General features: G+C 33.4%; 2 protein-coding genes and 1 pseudogene across 7 annotated transcripts; 1 reads left to right on the forward strand and 2 right to left on the reverse strand.

Annotated features, from left to right (window-relative positions):
* Positions 1–8,672: 8,672 nt before the first annotated feature.
* Positions 8,673–9,620, reverse strand: LOC111408508 (annotated as a pseudogene).
* A 51-nt stretch (positions 9,621–9,671) lies between these two features.
* On the forward strand, positions 9,672–12,437 carry LOC111407785. 4 transcript variants are annotated; one of them, XM_023037460.1, is made up of 8 exons: positions 9,672–9,890; positions 10,022–10,083; positions 10,165–10,248; positions 10,786–10,884; positions 11,337–11,351; positions 11,474–11,586; positions 11,861–11,911; positions 11,998–12,437. In XM_023037460.1, exons 1-8 carry the CDS (start codon positions 9,776–9,778, stop codon positions 12,095–12,097), a joined length of 639 nt encoding a protein of 212 aa, XP_022893228.1. In that variant the 5' UTR covers positions 9,672–9,775; the 3' UTR covers positions 12,098–12,437. The 4 variants fall into 4 exon arrangements, with proteins under 4 accessions (XP_022893228.1, XP_022893229.1, XP_022893230.1 ...); XM_023037461.1 differs by lacking the exon at positions 11,337–11,351 and having other exon boundaries at positions 10,786–10,840; positions 11,451–11,586; XM_023037462.1 differs by lacking the exon at positions 10,165–10,248.
* A 478-nt stretch (positions 12,438–12,915) lies between these two features.
* LOC111407786 (zinc protease PQQL-like) lies at positions 12,916–25,368 on the reverse strand. Of its 3 annotated transcripts, none has more exons than XM_023037464.1 (21): positions 25,080–25,368; positions 22,169–22,415; positions 21,964–22,089; positions 21,492–21,629; positions 21,262–21,396; positions 20,895–21,152; positions 20,691–20,828; positions 20,511–20,580; positions 20,213–20,426; positions 18,459–18,564; positions 17,210–17,443; positions 16,647–16,811; positions 16,419–16,568; positions 16,245–16,336; positions 15,087–15,168; positions 14,907–14,990; positions 14,711–14,827; positions 14,524–14,634; positions 14,236–14,316; positions 13,677–13,871; positions 12,916–13,408 (listed from the first exon to the last, which is right to left on the reverse strand). In XM_023037464.1, exons 1-21 carry the CDS (start codon positions 25,292–25,294, stop codon positions 13,328–13,330), a joined length of 3,039 nt encoding a protein of 1,012 aa, XP_022893232.1. In that variant the 5' UTR covers positions 25,295–25,368; the 3' UTR covers positions 12,916–13,327. The 3 variants fall into 3 exon arrangements, with proteins under 3 accessions (XP_022893232.1, XP_022893233.1, XP_022893234.1); XM_023037465.1 differs by having other exon boundaries at positions 22,169–22,410; positions 25,080–25,273; XM_023037466.1 differs by having other exon boundaries at positions 22,169–22,432; positions 25,080–25,190.
* Between the last annotated feature and the right edge of the window lie 1,909 nt (positions 25,369–27,277).

Below are 27,277 nucleotides of genomic sequence, written 5' to 3' on the forward strand. Positions count from 1 at the left end.
TAAATCAGCTGTTAGTCCAATAATATTAATCCGACTGACAATTTTTCTAATGAAGAAGAACCAATATATATCTCACTTAAGAAAGTAAAAATTAAAAATAATGCCTAAATTTTACCTACCTATGATCCAACCCCTTCTCCAAACATTGCCAAAGCAACAACCACACAATCATATATAGGTTGCTTATTAGTTACATCTATGAGTATATTTTAAACTTTATGTAATGTGATTCTAATGTTCGAAAATAAAAAAATTAACGAAAAAACGTACAGACACATAATTTAATGTACATCTTAGCCATGCTTGTTTTTAAAAATTATAATTGGAATAATGATATTCATAGCGTGTGACTATAGTAATCGTCTTGTACGACAACTTGTTATTTGAGGCAATAAAATTACAGAAAATTAATACAACAAATAACAAGTTGTCATATATGATGACTATTACAATAGATAAATATGAATAACATTATTCTCATAAGTAAGCAGCAATTCAATTGTGTCTCGAAATCGAAAGATAATAACGAAAATGGCTAACTCGCAATGCAAATTGATATGAACAAATTTTATAGTAGGGCGGCCTCGTTTGGAGACCGATTTTGAGAATTGATTTTATGACCGTTAGGAGAAAAGTGGGGGCCACCTATGAGAAAAGAAGTCAAACTTTATGGATGGAATAATGAAATAACGGTCAAAAAATCAATTTTTTAGGGTGAAAAATCACTCTTAATACAAATTGATATGTACCAATTTTATGGTAGGCCCATATGTAATTATAAATGGTAATAAATTAAAGGGTATTTGAGCCCCATTTTTATTAAAAAAAAATGCATTTTAAAATAGTAAATTGATGGAAAATTTGTTATTGAAAAATAAGGAATTTTTTTTGATTTACATGTAATATTATTTTAATAAATAATGTGTGATTGAAAAGAAAAAAAAAATGAAAATGCATTATTCTTCAGTTTAACTTCTGAAAACAAAGTAAATAATTATGGAAAAAATTAATAATCTTCAAATTCAACTCCTTTGGGACCGATATTGCAGGTTTGTCGCTGGGGTTCGTGCATTGGCAACCAAGTTTACAGTCTGATTCCTCTGCTTTATCATCGGAACTCATGCTTAAATTGTTCCTTTTTTGTTTTTAAAATAAAAAAAGAGGAAATTAAAAAAAATGTCCACTTTGACATTATCATTTGCAAAAATGTCTAAAATTTTTCAATATCCATTTTTACAATCATTTGGACGAGAGTATCCCTAAGTAGCTTCCATGAGAAGCTACATTAAATGATGTTCTCGACATTTCAAATATTATTCTCGGTATTTGAATTCGTTTATATTTCAAAAGTATATATGTCAAATCATAATATTAAATGTTCTCAGCATTTCAAACGTTGTTCTCGACATATTAAATGTCTAGAATGATATTTTATTCCGAGCATGATATTTCTCTACACGTTAAATGTTGTTCTCAACATTTCTGTGGTTAACATTAATTGTGATTTGACATGTACAATATGAAATTATTTATTCTTACATTAAGAGTAAAATAGAGAATTAGGTATCAAATTTGGCCATTTTTGCAAAGATTATCAAATGTGGATGTTTTTTAATTGACATATGTAAAATTGGACAATCATGTTGTGTGTACAGCAGGCTTCATATAGAAGCCTGCCAGAATACACACATAGGGGAGGTGGGTGGGGGTTTTTTTGGCAATTATTTATTCACGACGGGTTCCACAAATGAGAGTAATCTGACCAAATTCTGTGGAATTTTTTTTTGTACAAATGGTTTAATACAAAATTGGATATTTTTGCAAATGCCAAAAAAAAAAATCTCTCATTTTCAGCCTTATTTTATTCTTTTAATTTATTTTTAACCTTTTGCTTTTTTATTATCTTGTTTTAGATTTCAGACTGTACCCACTAATCAGCACGAAGTTTATAGCCAACTTGATGGAAAAATATATATGAAAACACAGTAATCAAGAGGTCCGCATATTATCGGCGATTCGGGCTGCTTGGTTCCAGTTTATTGGGTTTAATCCAAAACCTTGTCTTTGGCTTTCTTGGGTTTGATTCTCAATTTGTTGTGAGTTTGGTAGTGATCGCGCTACGCGGGTTCACATTAAGATGTGCTAACGAACAAAATTCAGACGAAATCTTAGTCAAATTTTAGTCAAATTTGATTGAAAATGTGCCAATGAACCAAATTCATGTGAAATTTTAGTCAAATTTGATGGGAAACGCTCAAACGAACAAAATTCAGACGAAATTTTATCAAATTTGATTTCATACACGCCAATGAATGGAACTCAAGTGAAATTTTACTCAAATTTGATTAGAATTGCGCCAATGAAAAGTTGCATGAAATTTTAGTCAAATTTGATTCATAATGTGTCAATGAACCAAATTCATGTGAAATTTTAGTCAAATTTTGTTGGAAATGCGCTAACGATCCAAACTCGGGTAAAATTCTAATCACCAAACAAGAATAACCCCAGAATCAAACGAAGAAAAGAAAGCTCAAATCAAATGAACACACAAAAACAGAGCGAATTCACCCATTAAAGTTGGGATTGTGAAGTCTGAATATTCCAACACCATTCACTCATCTATACGCTCAAGCACTAGAGAAAAAGTTTCCTTCTCTTCTTCCTTCAAAATCAGTAGAACCGTTTAATATGCAAAATTTATTAAATAGATTTAAAATTAAATCTTCAAATTTTTCAAAATCTTCAAATTCTGATTTAAGATCAGAAATAAACAATACGAAATCTCAAATTTCAAATCTTAACGTTAAATGAAAGATGTTCGTATGGAAGTTATATTCTTGAAAACTAAAGATTTAGAACAAGATTATAATTCTAAAAAAAATCTAAATCTTCTTCAAGATCTTCTTCCTCTAAAGATGATACGTCTCATTCTCAATCCGAAGATGAAAAGGTTAATGTGATTAATTGTTTTCAGCTTTAAAAATGATATTCTACTATGACTACTATCGTCAATAAATAATTCAAATTTACTTCTGGATTTCTTATTGGCTCAGGAGCAGATCAAAATTGTATTGAGGAATGATCAATCTCTAAAAAATATTTTGAGAAAACTATCGAGTGTCTCTGTGGTGCTAGTGGTGGAAAACTCAATATTCAATATAAACTTTCAAAAATTCATGTTTGTAATTCAAATATGTGTTTCAAAAATAATTTTTATCTTGTAAAGGATTTAGATCAAGAAGTAATTCTTGATATTTCTTTTATTGTTCAAATTCATCATTTTCAAGCAGACTCAAAAGGTTTTACTATAAACATTTTATATCAAGAAATATTTTTTTAAATTCACAAATCCTCCTTCATTTAAAGAAGTTAATTCTTTAAAAGAAACGCCAATTTCAAAATTTTCAATAATATTAATTTCAAGAAAAATCATATTCAGTTTCTTACAGAAAATATCAAATTTCAAAGAATTGAAGAACAACTGTAAGGTTCTTCAATTAAAAGCAAAATTTCTAATTTTCAAAAACAAATAATAAAATATATTCAACTATTTTTAGTGCTTTTTAGTAATAGAAAGAAATATATTATTTCTCTTCTTTATGTTCATGATTTTCATGAGTCAATGATTCATACAAAATTACATCCTATTCAAATGAATAAGGAATTAATTGATTTTCGTATCAATGAAATAATGACTTATTAGAAAAGAAACTTATTCAACCCCAGCAAATATCCATGTAATTGCTCGGCATTCTATGTCATTAACTCTACAGTTGAACGAAGTGCTCCACGTCTCGTTATCAAATATAAACCACTTAATAAAGCTCATTTAGAATTTCAAAAAAGTATGAATGTTATTTTCAATCCTTATCAAACTTTCATTATTGTTTATATAGATGATGTTCTAATATATTCTAAAAGTTTAGAATAGCATTTCGAGCACATCAATACACTTATTCATGTCATTAAGAACAATGTATTAGCAGTCTCTACAAAAAAAAAATGTTGTTCTTTGTCAAACTAAAATAAGATTTTTAAATCATTATATACACCTAGGAACACTTACACCAATTTAAAGAAGTCTGAAATTAGCCGATAAATTTTCAAATGAAATTCAAAATAATACAAGTTTGCAGTGCTTCTTAGGTTGTTTCAATTATGGGGCCGATTGTGGAAAGCATGCGTCAAACTGAAAAAATCCATTACCATGTAGTAATGATCATACTTTAGCATCGAAAAAATCAAGCTAGCTGTCAAAAGTATTCTCTTTCTTTTAATTTTAGAAAACGCTGCCTCTATTATTGATGAAACTGATGCTTCAAATATAGTGTATGGTGGAGTGTTAAAGCAGATTCCAAAAGAGTCAACTTAGAAACAGTTGATTAGGTTTCATAATGGAGTGTGAACCGAGCCTCAAAAGAATTATTCAACCATCAATTTATTTATTTATTTTTTAATTTTTATCTACAGTTCTTGTTTCAAAATTTTAAGATGATTCAATCAATAAAAAATTTAATTTAAAATTGGATTATAAAGCTTCAAAAAATGTTTTATAGAAAGATGTCAAAAATTTTGTTTCAAAACAAATATTTTGCAAAATGGCAGGTTATTTCGTCTTATTTTGATTTTGAGATGCTGTATATACAAGAAAAATCATACATTCTTGCAAAAAAAGAGAAATTGTGAGAATATACAATATTCAGAAAAAATAGATGAATTGGTGAGAGTGAGAGTTCAAAGAAAGAAAAGAATTCAGTGGTTTATTCTGAAACTCCATTTCAAAAGAAATGTAGCCGAAAAAAGACCAGTGTCCCATTATTTTCAATTGATGATTACATTCAAGGATCATCATAAAAAAAAAAAAAAAAAAGAAGAACAAGGCTCTTCATCTTCTCAAAATACTGCCCCTTTAACCTTACTTTAAAAAAAAAGAAAAAAAATTCACTCAAACCAAAAATACTCCAAGACAGTCAAAACCTTCAATATTTTAACAAGCCATTCAAGCTTCTAGAAAATTAACTCAAATTAAACCCTCCAAATACTTTTCAATATTTTCTTAAATCTGTGTATATTCCAGTCTTTGAAATGGAAATATCGTGGATAAATAGATATTCATCTCTAAATGAAAGTATGTATGTATGTGTGTGTGTGTGTGTGTGTATATATATATATATATATATTATTACTTTATAAACAATTATAAATTTGCCGAGTATACACTTGGACAAAATGTGGACTCGTGAAGTTCGACAAGGCTTCTTTGAGATTATTGTGCATGATTATGGAATTGGGTCTGTTGACCCCAAAAAGTGCGCCAACAGATGCCGGTCCCACCCGCGCTTGCGTGGGCGAATGTCCAACACCCTAAGACAAATGGAATGTAATTCAGCTTATAAGACTGTAGCTCGACTCATAAAGATGTCATTCAACTCAATTAATGATATGAAATTAGGGATTTGTTAGTGTAGAGGGTAGAAACACGACCACCTAAGCTTTATTGGGCTCAGTTTACCAACTAATCGACGCTACAAAGAACACCTACCCAAGAACTCTCAAATGGTTCCTCCACTTATGGTTGTTGTGGATTACTCACCAAGAAGACCACAAAGGAAGCTAACATCACACAGGAATAAAACCACAAAGGCAGTAGAGGTGAGCAAATCGAGAGTGGCCATAGGAGTGAAGGAGAAGAGGCAGTGAGTTTGCAACATGGGGGCACAAGAGAGATGGGCCATTTGACCAAATGGAATGGACAATAAGGTAAGTAAGCTTAGGGTAAGGTAGTGGCCCAAAGGCCCAACACAAGAATAGCGGGCTACAAATAATGGGTACCATTATTTAGCCGTTCAAATAAGTGGGATGTGTCATAAACAACGCTAATAAATTAGGTTGCTTCGAATGACCCACACAAATTGGGGATTGGTTGTCCCATTTGAGTCATCGATATAACTTTCAATCATTTGGTTTAGGCCGACTGAAAATAAAACCAAGTTAACATCAAAATTCGAAGAGGCCGTTTGACAATAATTTGCTTAACAGTTGGTCAATGAGATGCAACGTAACTCACTTTTGCACATAGCATTGATTTGTGCAAGAAAAGCTCGAATTTGTATTAGAAATTTTAATTGCAGATAAAGAAAGGGTTAATCAGAATGATTGAAATCATTTTGACGTGAGCTTTAATGCTGAAAATTTGCATTTATTAATTATTAATTGATTAAGAAAATAAGTAAAAAAATTAAGTAAAAATTGAAAAATGAGACTCACCAAACTTTAAATTTTTTCGAATGGATATTGTACTTTCAATTCTGTTTTCTCGAACAGCAATTGAACTTTTGTTTTTTTAATAGTCAGTATAATTTTAACTTGTTTTTCATCTAAAATTTCGAATCATTTGAAACACTAACAATTTCAAACATTGACTTTTAAACGGAAAGAGAGCAGGGTGATGGAAAGGATAGCAATAAAGTGAAGTATATTGTAAAATGTCTAGAAATATTTTTCTTGTAACCTGTTGTATAAAAATTATACTTGAATTATCATTTCTAAATTTTTAGCAGGCGTCGGTTTTATAAGTTTAGTAGCCAAAATTCGACCACATTTAAGTATAGTGAGCAATCGATGACGTTTTTAAAAGTATAGTGAGCAATCATATACGTTTTTAAAATATAATAGCAATCAAAGACATCTTCCAAAGTACAATGAGCAATCAAAAACACTTTTTCTTTTGTGAAAATTTGGTGTACCGTGAGTTACCGTTCCGTTAGTGTTGAGCAATGAATATTATATCAATGAGTAACTTCCAACATTTTAATAAATTTAATAACTAAAATTGGACATTTGAAACTTTGATGAGTAGTCGAAGATATAAACATAAGTTTAGTAATTCTTGGGACAATAAACTCGAGAATGTATGATTAAAAGTAAGTTTGAAAAAAAGTTTTGATATAGAATAAAGTTATTTGTACAATTGTGGTGACAACATTGACGTTGTCAAAAGCAGGACCATTAGTTTACAAAACAATTTTTAAGATGAATGTGACGTTGCCATGTGTTGTCAACAAAAATTGTGAAAAAAATATTATATAAGTAGTATGATTTTTTGAAAGGATTAATAGTAGAAATCCCCCTAAAAATATTTTCACATACGATATAACTCTCTATCCATAGGAAATCGCTAGAAAATTCCCCTGTTTGAAACCTTTTGTGTGAAATACCCCCTACCGTCAAGATCTTTCGTATTTGCCATTAAAAGCAGTAAAAAAAAAAATCAAATTAAAAAGAATAATTGCAATTGTAGTATCCAAACATTTATTTTTTTTTGCAAATTATACCTAAATTTTTTTTTACGTGCCACACATAATCCCAAATCTTCAAAACTTTATTTTCTTCCCCCTTCAACCGTACCCATATTCAGGCAAATTATTCTGTAAGTTGGCAAGTTCGATCTTCCTGTGACCCAAGCAACTAGCTAGGTATTTAAGTTGGTTCCCTAAACATTCCGCTTTAATTGGAACAATTAAACAATTAAAATTTTGGAAAAAGTTGAGATTTTTACTCTATAATAAAAGTACAGCATAATTGAAGCAAGAAATGTGGATCTCAAATACCAATTACCAATAAGTTTTTAATTTATTCAATTGGAATTTTTTTAAGACTTTGATGAACAAATAGTGGAGATTTTAGTAGACGTTTATAGACTCTCACTTTAAAACTTTTATAAACTTTTGTAGAATCGAAAAAACTTTTCGAAAACTTTCATTTGAAATAAAATTCACATGGATTTAGTGCAATAATGTGAAATTTTCACATACGAGTAATTCCCACAATTTCCCTATATATATATATATATATATATATATGTATGTATGTATGTATGTATGTATGTATGTATGTATGTATGTGTGTGTGTGTGTGAGAGAGAGAGAGAGAGATAAAAAAATAAATTTAGTATTCAATATTATTAATATAATGTACCTTAAAAAAAAATAAAAAAAAAATCAGTGCATTTAAATTTAACTATAAATTTGTCATACAAAAATTAATAATATAATAACCAGGGGAGATTTAAAACTTTTTTCTGGGAGGTTTCTCGTCCGAAGAGCAATGCTCTACTCTAATGCAGCAGGCCATGGCTCACATATCTCATAAGAAAATAGATATTTTTCACCCAAAAAAAAAATGAATGAAAAAAGAAAAAGAAAATTATAAGAATCCAATTTAATTTTTTCATAAAAAAATAGAGATAACAAAAAGAGAAAGATAAATAGAAACAAGTATAATCGATAGAAAAAAATAATAATCATACCTCTAATATTCATAGAAGGAAAAATGAAAGATAATTTTTTTGTGAAAGTCTCTCAAAATCTCGTGATTAATGAAGACAAATTTTAAGTTTTTATGTGAGTACTTTTTACTTATAAATTAGTATTCCAGAGACTTTTATAAAAGTCTTTAGAAGTCATTAAAATTTGAATACTCCAAAACTTATAGAGACTTTTAAAAAAATTTTAATTAAATACACCGTGACTTTTAGAGATTTTTAAAAGTATATAAAAGTCTCAATTGAATACAACAATACTTTTAGAGAGTTTTAAAAAGTCTACATTAAATACTCATAAACTTTTTAAATCTCAAAAAACCATTAAAAATTTTAATTGAATACACCCCCTTTAGGCCCGTGAATCTCCCTTTCTCCCATTTCCATCCCCTTCTCTTTCCTCCAGCAAATTCCCAGCCGCCTCATCGGCTGCGCGTGCCTTCTTCTTCGCCTCCTTGGCCTTCAATGCCTGCAATTTCAAAATAATTGTAGTATGCAACACCAAAAAATACCAACTCATACCCGATTAAGTTTACAAGAGTCACTGTATCCTTAATCACAGACCATAAAAATCGATAAGCAACCAATCCTTCACCACACTAGAGACATTCATGGTTAAAGCAAAAGATTTTCCAACGAGCAAGAACACCACCAAGTTCAAAGCGAATGCGCTTATGAAACTTGTTCCGAAACTGAAGAAGTCGAAATGAAAACTCCAATTTTGTTTCGGTATAGGATTACAGTAAAAAGTTTAATTATGGTGTTTAAAATGTACAACTTAAAGTTATCAGCGTGCTATCCCTTGACCATACTAAGTCGGGTGACTACTTACAAAAGTGGGGTCGGATGGGGTGGAAAATAAAGTTTTAAAAATTTAGGATTGTTGGTGGCACGTATAAACAATTTGAATTTATTTGTAGAAAATAAAAAGTCCGGGTGCTTACGTTGCAATTATTTCTTTTTAATTTTAACAATTTTTTTACTATTTTTAACTATAAAAATCTGATGGATTTTGACGGCAGAGAATTTTTGCACAAAAGGTTTCAAATAAAAGAATTTTCTGCGATTTTCATCGGGTAAAAAGCTATATGGCCAATGGTAACGTTACTACGGAGCTTTTCTACTCTTAATCCTTTTTTTTTTTAATATCCAGATATCCACCTTACAGTGACTAAATTTTGGAGTCTACACTTTGACCCCTCAAACTGCAGACAGGTTAAATCGCAGGTTGTGCCCCAAATTGATCAGTGTTCAAAGCCCCTAACTGATCTACTAAAGTGCCAAACAAATCGTTTTCCATCTTTGCATCTTGCCTTCCAGTAGAGCTACTGGCTTACGGGATAATTTCTACTCTTAATCCTTAGTTTGAAATAATGGGGCTGAAACAGGGGCTTTGTTGAGAACATAGGTGTTGGCTTTAGGTATGTGAAGAAAGAAAATGGGTAGAAACAAGAAATGATGAAGAAGCTCTCTACAAAATGGCGAAAATCTCGCCGATCATCTGAGTTCGATGATGATGGCAATTTTTCTCTCCCCACTCGCGATGATTGCCGTCCCATTGAAACCCAAGGTACCCAATTTCTCAATACACACAACACAAGCGCCTGTATTGTAATTTTCTGTATATATCAATAATTGATTGTTTAATAAATTTCTGTAGTTTTGAATTACTTATGTATCAATATCTGTGAATATTTCTAGAGCAAGAGCAGCTGGTTCGATCCTTCGAGAAGAATCTCGCTCAGCAGTCTCTTCTTTGGAAGGTATGAATATGAAGGATTATTCTAATATTTTATTATATTCTGTTTTGGTTTACTGATTTGCTACTTGTTTAATTCTTGTAGATCGTCTTTGCTGGACTGCTGTTGTGTTATGTGGCTTTCCTCGTTTTCTCAATTTTTCAACAGGCTTATTATCCCTGGGAATTGGTATAATCTTTAAATTTTCATTGTTATACAACACTATGTAATGGACTCTTATTGTTTGTTTATGTTATATGCATATAGACGAATGGAGGTTAATTAGGGTTTAACAAAACTTGCCAATTAATATTAGTAGACAGCATCCTGTTTACCAACAAAATGAAAACTAAAACCTGAGTGGCAAGTCTAAATTCACTTTTATGTCTTTATATGATTGGGATTACTTTGGATATGGTAAAAAATTTTATTTGTAAAGATATGCATAAAACTATCAAGTAGTCCTTATCAAATATGACCCATGGCCTTATTTAAAGCCAAACTGGTATGGCTTATTTTTGTCTTGAATTTCAATTTGTGTTCGTACCTTGGTTGAACACTCAGTTTTCTTGAGCTTGTACTGCGTTCAGTTTGAAAATTACCAGGCTGAGTTTGTGAGCTTCTGGTGGTCTTGGGTTTATTCACTGTCCTAATGAATGGTGAAGGGATTGCTGTATCTTAGTGTTATTCTCTGTGTTCATGTTTCTTGTTCTATCTAATGGGCAGCGTTATCATGCATATTTCATGTACGAGGTTGATTCGTGGAGCATCATCTCTGCAGGTTTGGGTCTTCCTCTTAACAATTTGTTTCCTGTTATTTGGCAGGTGAGTTTCTAGCCCATGTAATGCATAGGAGGAATGATGTTATAGGTTCACCACTCTAATGCATTTGTTTCATTACTATTTTCACATGGTAGTCTTGCACTGTAAAAGAAAGATCTTGGATAACAAATTCACTGTGTGGGGGGTGGGGGTGGGGGTCATGAAAATGTTTAAGTTGCATTGCGTTATATGATTGCCTATATTACCTCCAGAAATTAAACAAAGCAATGTCAAAGACGAAGTCCTTGCATGTCAAGCCGCATGTATTTATTGGTGGTTTGGGAGGAGGGAGGGAGGGAGGGGGATTCATCTGAACTATTTCCAGGTGTTCGTCTGCCAACAAGTTGTCATTGTATTATATTTCCTTTTTAAGGAGTAAAGATATGGTGTACATTGGAAAACATCTGGCTTGATGCTACCATATAAATTAACATTGTTCTCTATAATTCCAACAGAATTATCTAGCAGAATATCTTTCATTCATTGACGTGTCTTATTATTTAGTTTTAAAATTATGGCTTACCAAGATGATCCTTCCCTTAACCATGCTAACTCAAAGCTTCTCACAGAGTGGGCTGCTGTTTTAGTGTGCTTCATGGTCAGCATTGGGCTACTACACAATTCAAAGCACCATCGTAGATGGTTTTGGTATTCCTGCATCCCTGGTATATTATCAGCGGTCTTCTGGTTACACCATATGTTGAGGTAACCCATAACCAGTTAATTCCTTATGCAAAATCCATATTCAAATTATCATGGCTAATGTTAAGGATCAGAATGGGATTTAATCACATTACATTTTTAGTTGTGTTTTTCTTCCAAACAAGAATTCATTTTTATTTTTCTTCCTATGCCAATCCTGCACGCTTGATTCTATAATTCAAATGCCCCCATCAATTAGCAAGAACACATTCCAAAAAATACCTCGTAATTAGTATCCAGAATATCCAGACTTATCCATTTGACATCTGTGCTGCAGATTGGCAAAGTTTAAGTGGGATATCTTGTGGATTCCTTTCGGGCCATTGAGGTAAACCATGGTTTAAACTCCATCTCAAATTCAACATACAGTTAATTCACTAAGTATTGAGGTAACCATTGTTTCTAAAATTGTAGTGCATCTGGCATCTGCCTCTATGTGGACCATTTACTCAACGAGTCGTCTGAAGAAGTAAGGAAACTTCGGGAATACATGTATGCTTACAAGGCAAGTTAACAACCACACTCTTACTAAGTTCAACGAGAATGGATATGAGATATAGAGTGGTTGTCGGAGTTCTTAAGAATTCGGTAATTTGATTTAAGCTTCAAAGAACATGCACAATTGGGTTTATATGCCATCAATTTCTCTATAGCAGTGCTTGTATTTCCAGCTAAAGTTTTGAACTGTGCCTGAGATGATATGAGATTATGATTGTCGTACTAATACGAATATTTAGCAGAATGTGTGATTTTTATTTCAGACTTTTTAGTTAAATCTCTTGCAAAATGGTCTGTACTAGTAAAAATGCAATACCATTGTGGTCAGCATATTTCTTTTAGATATAATTTGTACATCCAAGCAAATTACATAAATTAGTAGGTTCATTAACAATTAACAATATTTGCACTGAAATTTTAATTTGCCCAAGCAAATTGATATTCTTAAGTTACAAACTGAAGATCCATTTGTTTATTGTAAGTTACAGCACTTGAACACAAATCAGAGAGAAAAGAAACGAAATTTTAAAGAAGGGCAAATCTCAGCTTTCATTTAAAATATATATATATATGTGTGTGTATATATATATATAAACTATTTTTAGGGTAAATTTACTTTTCTAGTAACATTTCTTTTATTTATTCACAGTGAAACGTATTGAATACAATATTTCTTTGTTTTGAGAAATTAAGATCATCAATTGAAAAATCATTCTTCTTTGCCCAAAGATATTTTTATGCGTCGTCTAAAGGCCTTTCCTTCTAAGCTTGAATAAAAATGGGATTTTTAGAAGATAAGCTGCACTGGGCAATATTATTAAATTGGGCAAAAAAGAAGTTAAAATATTGTCTATCAGAATATTTGGTACAACATACCCAAACTAAAGATGTCCAAGTGCCTTCTTACAATAGCAATCAACTGCCAAAGACAACACGTCCGGCCATCGACTATTGGCTTTGAGAGCCCTAACTGTTCTTTACAATCCAATCACGGTAACTCAAGTTTGCAAAACTATCTGAAGAATAGTGTAGTGTCTTTCATGTTTGGCTACAAGGAAGAATACCGTTACAATTTAGAGATCTCGACTCCATGAACATTCAGAATAACATGTACAACTCGGGTTTTACCTATCTACAATGGAACGTGAATCAAGTCTGCTCCTCAGAGTCTCAATATAAAATGCTATTCTAGATCGCGTCAAAATCTTTCCTTCTAAGATGATAATCCTCGTCTTAAAAGATGGCATCATGAGGATCTCAGTGCACTTCGTGAGCGTTTCCATAAACTAAGAGCTAAAATGGCAAAACCTGCAATGGCAGCGAAAATCTGCACCAAGAGAAGTAATGATTTAAGAGATTGGAGAATTCGAAGAACACAGGGAAATTCGAAATGAAATTGAGAACAGAAACAGAATCTCATAGGAGAAAACCACAAGTAATGCAAACCAGAAGACTCCATACAGTAAGGCAAACTAGTCATGATCAGTTTATCAGTGGCAAGTGGGAAAAATGAGTTGATCCTTCCTTTCGAGATTCTCGTCAATTTTATGCAAGTACAAGAAGATGCTGGAAGATAACGAGATGAAGCCACTAACCTTTGCATCTCTAGAATATTGAATTGGCATAGAGCGGACAAAAGATTTTAGGGACTTCAAATGAGAAGCCTGAGGCATTAATATCACTACAGTGTACTGCTCTTTGCAAGGAAAAGGGAAAATCTTTCGCAGTGCCAACTGAGCTGCTACTGGTGTCAAAGAATTTCTTACTTTGGAACGACCCTCGTCCAGAACCTGCCAGTTAGATTTAACCAAAATTATGTTTGTCCACTGGAAATGAAGCTTTTCAACACCTACTATTGGAACACGTGAATACTTGACATAGGAAACAGAGACTTTTGCTGACTAAAGCAGACCACAATCAGAATGCTAATGACTTAGAAATGCCTCAACGAAGCAAATGGAGATAAACCAGCATAGAAGCATAATTTCAACTACATTTATTTATCTGAATGGAAGTTGTGCAAAATCACCCAAAATATAGAAAAGTCTGCTAATATATCAATTCGAAGAAAATGAATACAAAGCCAAAATTCCAAGAAATAAGCATGAAGCAGTAGTATTTAACAGGGAGTATAAACAGAAAAATATAATCAACCTTGAATGCAGCACCAACATCACCATCAAAAATTCTCGACTGGTAGCTGTGCAAAATCCTCTCCAGCCAATGATAGTTCTCCTGAAAGTATGAGAAGATGACAAGGAATCAACAACAAGAGCAATATACAGTCAATCAGCAATTTCGCAGAAGTTCCACAAAAAAATCTTTTGACTAAAATTTCATGACTCTACAATGTAAACTAACAAACGTTGAATGGCTTCTTTTGTCATTTGCCCTAAGAAACTAGTTGGAAGGAACTTATCCTGGTTAATGCCATGACATTACCTGTAATCCATTTTCATGAGCCCTCTGCTCAATTTCAAGGATGGCCAAAACATCATCATCATCAGGTCCCTCCTCCTGAAGACGTAGAATTTCATCCAACGCAAGATCGACCTGTGAATTTTATTGCCATGTGAGATTTACCAACTTAATTAGAAAGTATGGGTCAGAGTCTGCATAAAAGGCTCACCAACGTAGATGAGATGTCTGGATCGCAAGAAAAATTAACACTTATATCACCAAGAATGTTACCAAGTCTTGAAGGTTTATTTCCACCAAGGAACACGGAAACTCCAGCAGAGTATATCTGAGACGTGGTTTCCTCAAAAATTACGTCAAGTATCTTGGAAAATTTAGTAGATGCACAAAAGGACAAATGCACAGACCTGTCCATGCTTAAAACGAAGTGCTTGTAATATCTTTGTTTCGAGAAGCTTGCTCATGAATCCTACCATGTGAACATCTTCCATCTGCAATAATCATAGAAGAAAAAACATAATTATATTTTTACGCGGACTAACAGAAATCCCATAAAAGTTCAAAAGGCCTATATTGCAAAGAAATACCATATTTTCGTTCTTAAACTCGACAGGAAAGCACAGCTGGACAGAGCACTGGGCTTCCACCATAGGACTGTGAACAACTTCTCTGAAAGAATGAGTTGTATTAATGGGAATGAACTTTTACACCAGAATGTAACATGAAAGCAAGATAAGATACAAAGAAGAAATACATGGCTACTACACCCAACAGTCCCAATACACAGAAGCAAAGAAAAATTATCGCCCAGAGAAATATTTTAGGGTAAATAAGTAAACCTCAATGAGGTTGATGACAGTTACTAAGACACCCTCTCTTGTTTTATAAGTTATAGAAACCTCCTGCATTAATGTAAATTTCCCATTCTACTCCTTTCTCTCATGCTAAGTATAAAAAATTAATTTGTTTTCTTATTCATCGTTTTCTTAATTCTAATTTACACAAAATAAAACTGTTTTAGTTTAAACGAAGCTAACTTTTATATCTATATTTTTCAAAAGTGATTTCATTTCAATCATATGTTTGTTAAAATTGAGTTCTCATTTTAAAAAAGAAGAAATGATTAAATTAAACTTGATCCAAAATATTTACTAACAAAAGAAAGTAAAAGAAATCTAGCCTTAAACCTTTGATGTCAACTTTAATGCATTTTAACTCTTATAGTACTATTATTTTAATATTCTAAACTTATAAGTGTTAAGAGCATAAATATATAATTTAGATAAAATGCTACTAAAGCAATATAAAATATTTAATAGAATTTAACTAACTTTATTAAATTGTTGTTAAACATATTACATATTTTAGGTTGATATAATGATTATTTTCCAATTGCATTTGCAAAACATGCAACTTTTTCAAGAAATAAATCATATTTACAAAATTTTTAATATTATGACTATAAACAGTGATATTTATGTAGTGCGAGTGTGTGTAGCTTTTTCCTAATATAAGAGAATTTGTTACGGAAATTAACCTCAGGGAAGGTTTCTGTCATTTTCAAAAAGAAGGGCGTCCATAATAGTCAGTAATCTCAATGGCCATCTCTGTAATTTAATCTATATTTTCATTGGGCGTATTTTATTTTCCTCTGATAGCACAAGAAAAATATTTGCAGCCAGCAAACACCATTATCAACCATTGGATATATCTGTTATAGAATCAAATGGAAAAGGCCGACCTACCTAATTACAGTAGAAGGAAAAGTAAATGGTAAGCCTTTGAGATCATCACGTGTGAAATTCATGATTGGTTCACATGGTCTAGGGATCCCTCCCTGTATGGCAAATAGAAAACTTGTAAAAACAACACGTGCATGACATCTTGGTCCCCAAATAGTATTTGATTGATGGACTTACCAAATACTGCAGTATTAGAGGGCATGCAATAGTAGGTTCAATATTCCCGACAATGACGACAGTAAAACTTGATGGATCCTTGAAACAGTTGTTGAAGTATTCGCATGCTTTGAATGGATCAACTTTCCGAAGGTCGCCAAGTTTAATTGGCTGCATCAGATGAATTAACTATTTTTTAATTTGTATACTAAAAAGGAAGGCAAAATTCTATAAGGATGTCAGGCTTACCCTAAAAAAATAAGAGTTTCCATAATTGAGCTCCCTCACACGATTTGAGAAGGCAGTGTAAGGATCTCTCTCTTGCGCACGAACAGATTCTTCTGCCATTTGCATCACTATTTTGGCGTCTTCTTCGCCTGGTTCTAGGTTTGTTGTAAAAAGTTGATAGACCAACTGGGAGAGGGAAAGGAGAAAAATATACAGAAAGGGCAATGTTAGCTGGACATCAGATGCATAGAAAAACTGTGTCTTTAGACCTACGGGACAATTCCTAGAGAAGAAGAGCGGTAAGAAAATGTTGAATGCCATCAGAAATGAGTGTCCACACAAATCTTGAAATCATAATTATCAGCAACTTTCCCCATAGTTAACATTGAGCTAAAGACATTTGCTTTGAGAAGATATATATTTCTCCTTGCTATGGGAGTAAAAATCTTGAGCAAGATTTTCAGTAATAACTTAAAACTACAATATCATAAAGTCAGCATCCAGTAGAAAAACTACAGATGAACTTCTAGAATATGACACGGTGAAACATAAACGAGGGTTTAATGCCATCAATAGGAACATACCTGCAATGCAGTTTCCAAGTCTGAAGGTGAGCAATCTCCAGAAAAGCTTCGCATGTAAGCTCCAAGCTTTGTGCCAACCTCAGCTCTTTTACCAGCAAGCATGTCCATGAGCATTGATGGTCTATAACCAAATACACCAATTTCTCCAGCGATAGTTGGACCCATTGAACACGAGAAGTATTCGCATTCTGGGAGTTCGGATAAACCCCCATATGAAAAACCTGTGAATAAAACCTATTTAAACAAAGTGTTAATCGTAAATATTTACTTACTTCAAACAGATTACTTTTTCCTCAGTAGACATCGCCTAAAAGAAATCTTATTAAAAACAGTGGGTTATAAGCTTCTTTGGATAACAATTGTAATTGCTTAGAACACGTATAGTTCATTTAGAAAATAGAAAATACGTGTCATGCAAATTGATTCTAATAAAATGCATATGATAGAATATTCATGAACAAACATTTCCAGAGTGAAAAAATAAATACATAATCAACATTATCTTAATGGGATAACAAATACAATAGCCAAGATTTAATCTCGGGAATAAACCTCCATTTTCCATATATTCTCCATTGCAGAGATGGCTAGGTCCACAAAGTATACAAGTCTCAAATTTCAATCCCAGGATTTTTTGGATTGATGAAGTTTCCTTCTCGTATCAACTAAGTTATTCATTTCAACATAAAAGAAAATTAAGAGGAAAAAGCATCATTGCTGTGCCACATTTTGTGCGATGCCCATGGAGAACACTACAAGAACCACCTTTGACATGCCTAGGAACTAGAAAGTGATTGTCCTCTAATTCTCCCATATAGAGGAAATTAACAGTATCTGGTATAAAATCAATGCCTGGAATGAGCAGAGCAACATAATACCTTTTTTTATCTATATTTTCATGGAAAAAAATGTGTAATCTCGAAAAAGACTACCCCTTTCACTTAGGGTCACTCCAAAACTAAGTTGGGGCGCCATTTAGGATCAATAGCAAAGAGAAATAAGAGCCATAGTTCACAAACGTGATGGATAAAAAGGGACTTCCTAGTTCCTAGTAAAGACATTTACAGCAAATATCTGTTGAGTATCCTATCCCTCCCAACCCTCACCAAAGAAAAGAAGAAGGAAAAAAAGCACTACTCGGCATCAATCTAGGACTCCATACCAGATATCAAAATTTGAATCATACAGGCACCACTCCTATACTGGAAATATCTATACTGCATATTCAGCTCATAACAAGGCAAATTACCTGGTCATCAAGGAAGTCTGTGCATTTGTAGCAAACTCGCATTCCATTTGAAAGAACCAACTCAGTCAGACCAATACTGGAATATTGAAACTGCTGCACTATGTGACTGAAACAAAATAGAATAATCAAAATTACACCGAACAATCAGAATATAATAAACTATGACTAAAGGATGTAGAGAAAAGAAATAAACTCGTGACACAAGTATTTTGTAAAATGAAAAAAATCGTAGATGTATTATAAAGTAAGAAAGTAACTAAAAGTACTTTTCAAAATAATTATATTTCTGCAGAAGCTCTCTTAATTCAGAAGACAATCTGCAAAATTTTGTAAGGCTACAATAGGAAACAAAATAAAGACCCATTTGGCATGGCTTTTGACAAGTTAAAAGGAGCTTTCGAGACTCAAGAATTGCTTTGGATTTGTTTGGCTAATTTTTTGAAATATGCTTATTTTATTTATGAAAGCTTTTAGAGAAAGCTGGTCCAATGTAGCTTTTTCTAAAAGCACTTATGGAAATAGAAGATTCTTTGAAAAATTAGTTTTCAGACAAAAATTAAGGTAGCTTCCTCCAAAAGCTCTTCTACAAAAAGCAAAAGCCATGCTTCCTCTAAAAGCTCTTCTACAAGAAGCAAAAATCATGCTAAACAGAACCTAAGAAAGCTAAAACTACCAGCCATAATCTGTCTTATAAATCAAAATACTAGATTTACAAGGAAAAGGAAAGGCGAAAATTACTAATAAATAGAAATTTTATGGAATTGCATCAAATGAATAAAAATCCGCTAGCACTCCCCACCACCAGGAAGCTAGAGAACAGGTATTATTCAGTCCTAGCTTCTAGTAATAGTATGGAATAAATGTCTCCAAGTCTTTTGTCAAAACATTCACAAGTTACCCTTCTGTATAACATAATGTGTGCAAATTAAACCACTACATAACTATTTTCATCAAGTATCGATCCACCTCTACATATTTTGTCAGATCACGCTGTACGAGATAATGGACACCATTGATTGCTGACTTATTACCACGGTATTACTTCATTGTTCCTTCCCACTTATTCCAAGATCATCAAGAACAATCATGATTCATAAAAACTCACAAATTTCATGTGTCATGGGCCTCATGGTTTTAAACTCTGCATCTGTATTTGATCTAGCAACCATTGCTTATCAATTACTTCTCTGTGTCACTGAATTCTTCATTATTCCTTCCCCCTTGATTTCAAGATCATCAAGAACAATCTTGATCCATAACAACTCACAAATCCCACATGTCATGGCTTTAAACTCTACCATGTACTTCATCTAGCAACCATAGCTTGCTATTACTTCTCCCCTACCTCCAAGTAATAGGTGGATCTTTGATCTGTTATTGATCCTACACAGTTAATATCACTATTCACTTTGAGGGGAAGAAATATATTTTTCTCCATACTTTACATCACAACCACCCCACCTCCCCCATCCCCAACCCCAACCAAAAAATAAAAAGAAAGAAGCAAAGAAGAAAATTTTAACATGTACAGTCAGTTATATGTTTTTTCTATCACCATTTTCTGCTCCTAGAAGTTGATTCTAGAATTGAATGCCAAAACACAATGCAAAAGTTTTTCAGAATATCAGAAGCTGCATACTAATATTCATACGTGAAAACACTAGAAATCACAAGAGGATGTTGGACTTTCTGGTTAGAAAAACTTCTTTTATTAGTTTGCAGAATATGCATTAAGAAAGGGGTTGTAAGCTTACCCTGGATTTGGCATTGTACCGACAATTTCTTCTGGAATGTTTTCATCATCCCAGGGAGAAATTTTTCTTTCTTCCTCCAAAGAATTGACCCTCAAAACAACAGCTTTCAAATCATCCACTGTCATAGTTGTTTGTGGCTCTATTGTTTTTATGACACAGCTACGTGATGTCCGAAAATTCTCTGAATATTTGGATACCTCAGAGGCTGATATATCTAACCATTGGAAAAAGTAGAATAATTAAACATGGATGTTTAAATCTTGAGGAACTGGCATGGTGAAAGTCATAAAATACTCACTAGGAAGAAGAGTCTTGTGAAGCTGTGCCTCATATTCAATCCCAATAACAGGTTCATTTCGAAGAAAATGCTGCACAATGAAAAGAAAAGCATGAGATGAAGCTTGATTTTGTATAACCACTAAAATTAAAAAGTTACAATAACTAAAGCATAAAGGGGGAGAGTAAGAGAAATTGTTGCCTGCATATATTCATCTCTTAAGCTGGTGGATTGAATTTGTTCTCGCTCGAGATAGGCAGATTCAATCTCTGACATCAGCAGCGCACGGGCAATCAATATTTCACGTTCAGAAAATCCATGTATACGGACCCTCGCAACCTGAAAAGGTGACACATAAGGGAAAGGAACAAATGAAAAGAAGGTACATCAGGATAAAAGACACACCTCAGTCAGCATTGATTCCAGTGCCTCGGCAGTCCCATTCTGTTTACAGGATGAAGTCATTATATAGGCCTTCACTGGATGAACAATGACATCTGCAGCAGCTGAGCACGAAAAATATGGCAGATCCTTCTTATGGGATATTTTAAAGAACCTTTGGTTCATAGCATGAAAAAACATGGATTCTGCTAGTAAATTCCTGTAATCCTTCACAGTTTTCAGCTCATTTGCGAGAATCTTGCAACTGATCATCACTGCGGACTGTTTAAGACAATGTTAAAGAAAAATCAGCGTAAAAATATCTATGTTGCCAGTTGAAGATATATAATGATGGAACATGCAAATATAGATTCATGATCCATGTACTTACCCCAGCTGCTTCAGATTCCACAAAGCTGGAAAAGCGTGGCTCCTCGTGTGATGGAACTGAGAAGTGTGGTATGAGTGGAGGATCAACAGCTGGAATTTTCTCCCCAAAATGAGTCCTTATCAACTCAATAACACTCTACCATGAAGGAAAAATGGATGACAGAGGGATTAATTAATCCTGAGTATAAGTGTGATTCTAACTATATAAAGAACGCACTTAAACCAATTAACCTGTGTGTCAGGAAAATCTCCAACAGCAATCACAGCCATATTATGCAAATGGTACCATTTCTTGTAGAATTTTTTCACAATCTCTGGGGAAACAGTGCGGATTACCTTTTCTAGTCCAATGGGTAAACGCTCTGCATACTGCAATCCGAGAAGGATATTAGATCAGCTCTAAAAATCCAGATACTTATTCAGATATTACTGGACTTAACTCTGAGATGGATTCCTTCAAGAATACAGTAAGGCCAAAGGAATTATAAAAAAGTAGTCCAATACACCACGACAGGGACAGAGTGCAGCAAGAAGAAGAATATGGATATTTACTAATTCATTAGTAATTTAAAAGTTAATTGTGCTAGGAAGGAGAGGGAAAGGTGGTTACTTGACAAATATAATAATTCTAAGTTAAACTAAAAGCTAAATGCTTAACCATGAATATTGTGAAGAAGACAAAAAGGGAAACAAAAGACATTACTTTTGAACCTTCCATCATGAGAACCCAATAAGCATCTTGCATCCTTCCATTAGCATTCCTGCTTCCTCTATACTCTTCCATTACAGCTCCTCTTTCTTTTTCCAAGTCATTTTCTGAGACACGAACCTAATCACATGAAAGACTAAAGAAGTTAAAATTTAGGCCCGGTGCATACTTTAATATTATCAAATTTAAGAACCTGTACCTCTGAACTGAACTCAGCCAAGACTGAAATGGCCTGAGATAATAGTTCAGGTCTATCAACGGGAACAAGTAACTCATAAACAGTTTCATCAGCTGATGTCATGGCATTTTGGCAGGCACCAAATTCTGCTCCAATGCTTTCAAGAAACTTAACAATATCGTGATTCGTGTATTTTGCAGTGGCACTGAAAGCGAGATGCTCAACTATATGAGCCACTCCTCGCTCTTCCTCCTCTTCTAAAACTGAGCTGCCACGAATCAAAGGCTGAGCTCAATAAAAAAATCGAGTATTGAAGAGAATCAGATGTCCATATATTCAAATTCATTGATTATTCAAGACTCTTACACAAAGTCAAACATGCATAAATAAAGAAAGTGAATTGAATGATATTTCAACATGTACCTCAAGGAGACAAGCATTGAACAAAATAAACAAAGAACACATAAAAAAATAAAATTCAAGCATTTTTCAAAACAAATTTAGGGTCACCTACATGATTTTCCTCCCATTCCAGTCCAATCATTGCTAGATCTAAAGCAACTACTACACACACAACGTTATTTTTGGTTTATTCCTAATTCTGACATTTATATTGAGCTCACATCAGTCAAAATGCAACATATAAAAGATAAATTTACTTAGGACATTTTGAATGTTACATATCAAGAATCTTATTTTCCGTGTTCAAATCATTCAATAAACATGTTGAATCTGCTCAAGCAAGTATGTCGTAGTAACCATGCCTGTACCAGGGCACTAGGACAAGTGTTATAAACTGTGTCAACATGTTGATCATAAACAAAAGAAGCAAATCAAAGATGCTTGATTTTTTATATTCACGGAAACTACCTATCCTAAGGTGGATAGAACGATATTTCAGCATAAATTAATAGAAATCAATATCAAGTAAACAGAATTTCCTGCAAGGACCTTCTGGAGAAAAGTATTAAAAAGGAGAATAAAAACCAGAATAAAGGGGAATTATGGTAAAAGATTCACATAGATACATAGAACAAGCTTCCTCAAGGTATGCTACACCTTCCATGCCAAGAATTTATTTGTTCATATCATTCAATACCTATGCTACTTCTACTTGTGCAACGTGTCTAAGTAAAGTGTTTTAAATGTGTCAGCTATTTTGTGTTTATCATGAAAAGCAAATTACCCCTTACAAACTAAGCAAGTGCAACGAAAAGCTGAAAATAATATATTATATATTGCCAAAGCATGATGCACTAAAATGCATGCATTTCTTCAACCAAAGTTTTATTAACTAACATGGCATGTAAAATTTGTTTTAGGCTTCCAACATAGTTACACCATTGCTAATCATGTAAAGGCTACAGCTACTGCGTTAAATAGTGCTTCTTTCACTGCCAAACCCTTCTCTTGCGTTAAATTGCTCGAGATACTGCTAGTTTAACTAAATTGTTTGTTTAATGAAGTGCTCATCATTTTGTGAGAATTCATATGCTTAGTTAGAGGCCAACAGATTTCTTCATGAAAAAACTCAACACAGAAAGGTCGTTCAATCTCAACTTGAGCTCATCTATTTAGGGCCTATTTGAGAGCGATTTTTTCTCCCAAAAAATTGATTTTTCGACCGTTATTTCACTATTTCAGCCACCATATTTGACTTCTTCTCTAACAGGTAGACCTCACTTTTCTCCTAATGGTCAAAAAATCAATTCTCAAAATCACTCCCAAACAGGCTCTTAACATATATATAAACCAAGACTGAATTAAGCCTTCGTACACTATTGATTAAGCCAGTGCTACAATTAATTAATCTAATGAACAAGCATTCAGACATTAATTGATCACTTTCTTGAGAATAAACTATTGTACAGATAAATGGAAAAAATGCTTATTAAAGGTGTTAATATAAAGCTTCAGCATACAACCGTTGACTGAGAGACTATTATCAATTCAAAGATAAAAGAGGACTATTTTGTTAACGTTTTTCCTTGCTAGAAAATTGTTCCTTAGAAGAAAATTAAGAACCATAAGTTCCCCATCTAACCTCTATTTATTTAAATAAATTGCAAATCTTGAGTAAACTGCACGGAAAAACTTCAAATTAACTGAAACTCCCAATATCTTTTAAGTAAACTGTAAAACCACATGAGTTGGATCAGAAGAGATCCATCCTCTGAAAATAACTTCCACAAGATTTGCACAACATGAACAAACTTCTGCTTCAATCGCTATTATACTTGAGTTCACCTAAGTAAACAAATGCACAATATAACATTCTGAGAAACACATTTGGAATTAAAGGAAATAGTGACCTCTCTTGCACCCATTTCCACATGCAAACGAAAAAATAGGGAGTGGGGGAGGGGGGGGGGGGGCTCATAGTACATATAACATTTGCAAATTTGTATAACTTTTGCACCGTATAATTCTAATTTGTCCCATAATTCCCAAGATTTAAAAACAGTATCACATTGCACCTCCAGTGAGAAAAAGAAACAATATGTTTGGAAACATTTCCATTGATACGGAGCTTGACTAAAAATGCATTGAAATGGAAACTGAAATACTACATTCACAAAAGATCACTTGTTTAGTGGTCTGTGATTATTTTGTAAAACTAGGGGTTCAATGAATAATATTCCCCTTCCTCGAAACCCAACTAAATCATAGCCCTGGAGTGCACCGGAGTTCATGACATCCAGTCAATAACAGTCAAAATTTAGCAGATATGTGAATTCTGTCAACAACAATTCCCAGAAACGCCTAGCACATGTTCGTGCTCAATCACGTCATACTAAAATTAACACCTGCAGCAATTACACTATCGCCCAAGCCCAAAATTCCCATAGAATTTAAATCAATATTCAATTATCTAAACCCCATTGTAACAAAACCATTATAAAACCGTAAACAATAAAATGCACGTACGTACCCAACCTTAACAGCGAGGGCAAGAGCGGCTCGCATTTTGGGCTTGGAATTGCAGCGCACATAATAAGTCAGCCCATTATCAAGCCTGCCGTAGTCGACGCCGTACGGCAACCCCGGCAAGACGGCGTCGAGGTTAACGTCGACCAATTTCAATGAACGGAACCCGTGTTTCTTCTTATTCAAGATCTGCGGCGATTCCCCGGGCAACAAATCCATGATTTTTTGAATTTTCTCACACTATTAGCGAGATTTTTTGCAAATTATTTGCGAAAGTGTGCATATTTGTACACTGCTGGGCCTTTTGCGTTAAATGGAAGGTTGGATTGGGTATCTTACTGTGATATACCGTGAAATCCAATCATAATTTGACGCGTCCAAACATTGGAAATTAAATTAAAAGTCATGGGTATTTTGGGCATTTCAAGAGCGCCCGCCATGGCTTCGGACATGCGTAAGGAGAACAGTCAAAAAATATATATATAGATATTTTGAGCCTCGTTTTTCGAAAAATATGTATATATAGACAATATTTTAATATCTTTTTACTGCACATTTTCAATAAAATAATATTACACATAAATTTAAATTTTTTCTTATTTTTTAACTACATATTTCTTATCAATACATTATTCAAAAAACATTTTAATGAAAAAATGGGGCTCAAAGAAGGGTATATTATTTTTTTAAAATTTGGAAATTGGCACCAATGGTCCCTAGTGTATGGCCCTTGTGTGCAAATGGTCCCTAATATATTTTTGGCGCTGTCCCCCTCGACCTATTGATTTTGTGTTCAAATAATCACTTTGGATGGATTTCTTACATTCTTACCTTTAAACTATTATAAGATTATCCAAATAAATGAAACGAGACATCATATGAATCCTGAAATGCAGTTTTCCAATTAAAAAAGATGTCAAAATTATGATTATCGTAGATTGTGAGGCAAAAGTAATCCTATAATTAAGAGATTTGAGTTTAGTTGTACCAAACGGTTAAAGCACGTAATTGTAATTTAAATTAAGAACAATTTGCTCAAAGTTTTCAAGAGTTTCAACTTTTACTGTAGATTGCTTAGTTTGCTCCAACTTTTTAAGAACGTTTAACCTTTTTAACTCATTAATTTTGGGCAAAATATAATTATGAAACTATGAAACAAAATCCTAACAATAAATGACAAGACTAAAATAAATTACTTTAAAAAGATTTGGGTCCTATGAATATAAAAACTGTTGATCTTGAATTTGTACCTTCAACGTGGCCATCAAATCCAAAGGTATCCATGTCCATGCAAGCCTAATTCTTGCATACTTGGACAAACCATTAGCCACACGTAGCTTCCTCTGGCGATGATGGAATTGGTTGTGCACTCCGATAGTCAAATCAGTTGAAGTAATAAATATGTAAGTGTAGGATGGTTTTAAACACGAGCTTCCAATGTAAAAAGAGGTTCGGCTTTAGGGGATTATAGAGAGAATGGTGAGTGAGCAAAGTTATAGCTTGAAAGTATAAACTTGCATATATTTGGAATGGCGTAGTAGAATGGGATGGATACTAGTCGTGGGATGTAGTACATGTGCCTCATTTGTGCGGCTAAGCCTTTTGTCTATGGTGTCAATCAATCATAAGCATCGAAGGCTAATGCCATTTTGTTGCCCATAATTCTGACATGGGGCTTAGACTTGACCTGATTGGTTGGATAAGACTGCTCAGTGGTGAACTGTCTTATCAATCACATACCAAAGATTACATGAAGAATCTACAGCCGAGCCCCTTTTGTAGCCTCTCCCACGATGAAAGTTGGATTCTTTCATACGGGGTCGACTTAGTCAAATGGGTTCGGTATCCTTTATGAGTTTGACCAAATAGCCTCTTGAGCAAAGTAACGTTCAGTGTGGGCTCAAGTTTGCTTGCCACGTAGGATTGTTGAAGCCTTGTCATGCAAGTTGTAAAATAGTACCTAAAGTCCATGTATGGTTATTCATATAATGTGTGAACTTTTAAGTTGAGGTACGGCTACTGGAGCTAGGTGTTCTTTATTTGATCGAAGTCACTTTGTGTTTTTGTGAAAAAAATAAGCATTAGTTCAATAGTTCCCAAAGTTCATGTATGGTTATTCATATAATGCGTGAACTTTTAAGTTGACATGTTATACTACATGGTGCAAAAGACAATGCGTTCGCAAACCTGGTTTTTTTTTTT

The sequence above is a fragment of the Olea europaea genome, chromosome 13, assembly GCF_002742605.1.
Source record: "Olea europaea var. sylvestris chromosome 13, O_europaea_v1, whole genome shotgun sequence".
Classification (NCBI taxonomy): Eukaryota; Viridiplantae; Streptophyta; class Magnoliopsida; order Lamiales; family Oleaceae; genus Olea; species Olea europaea.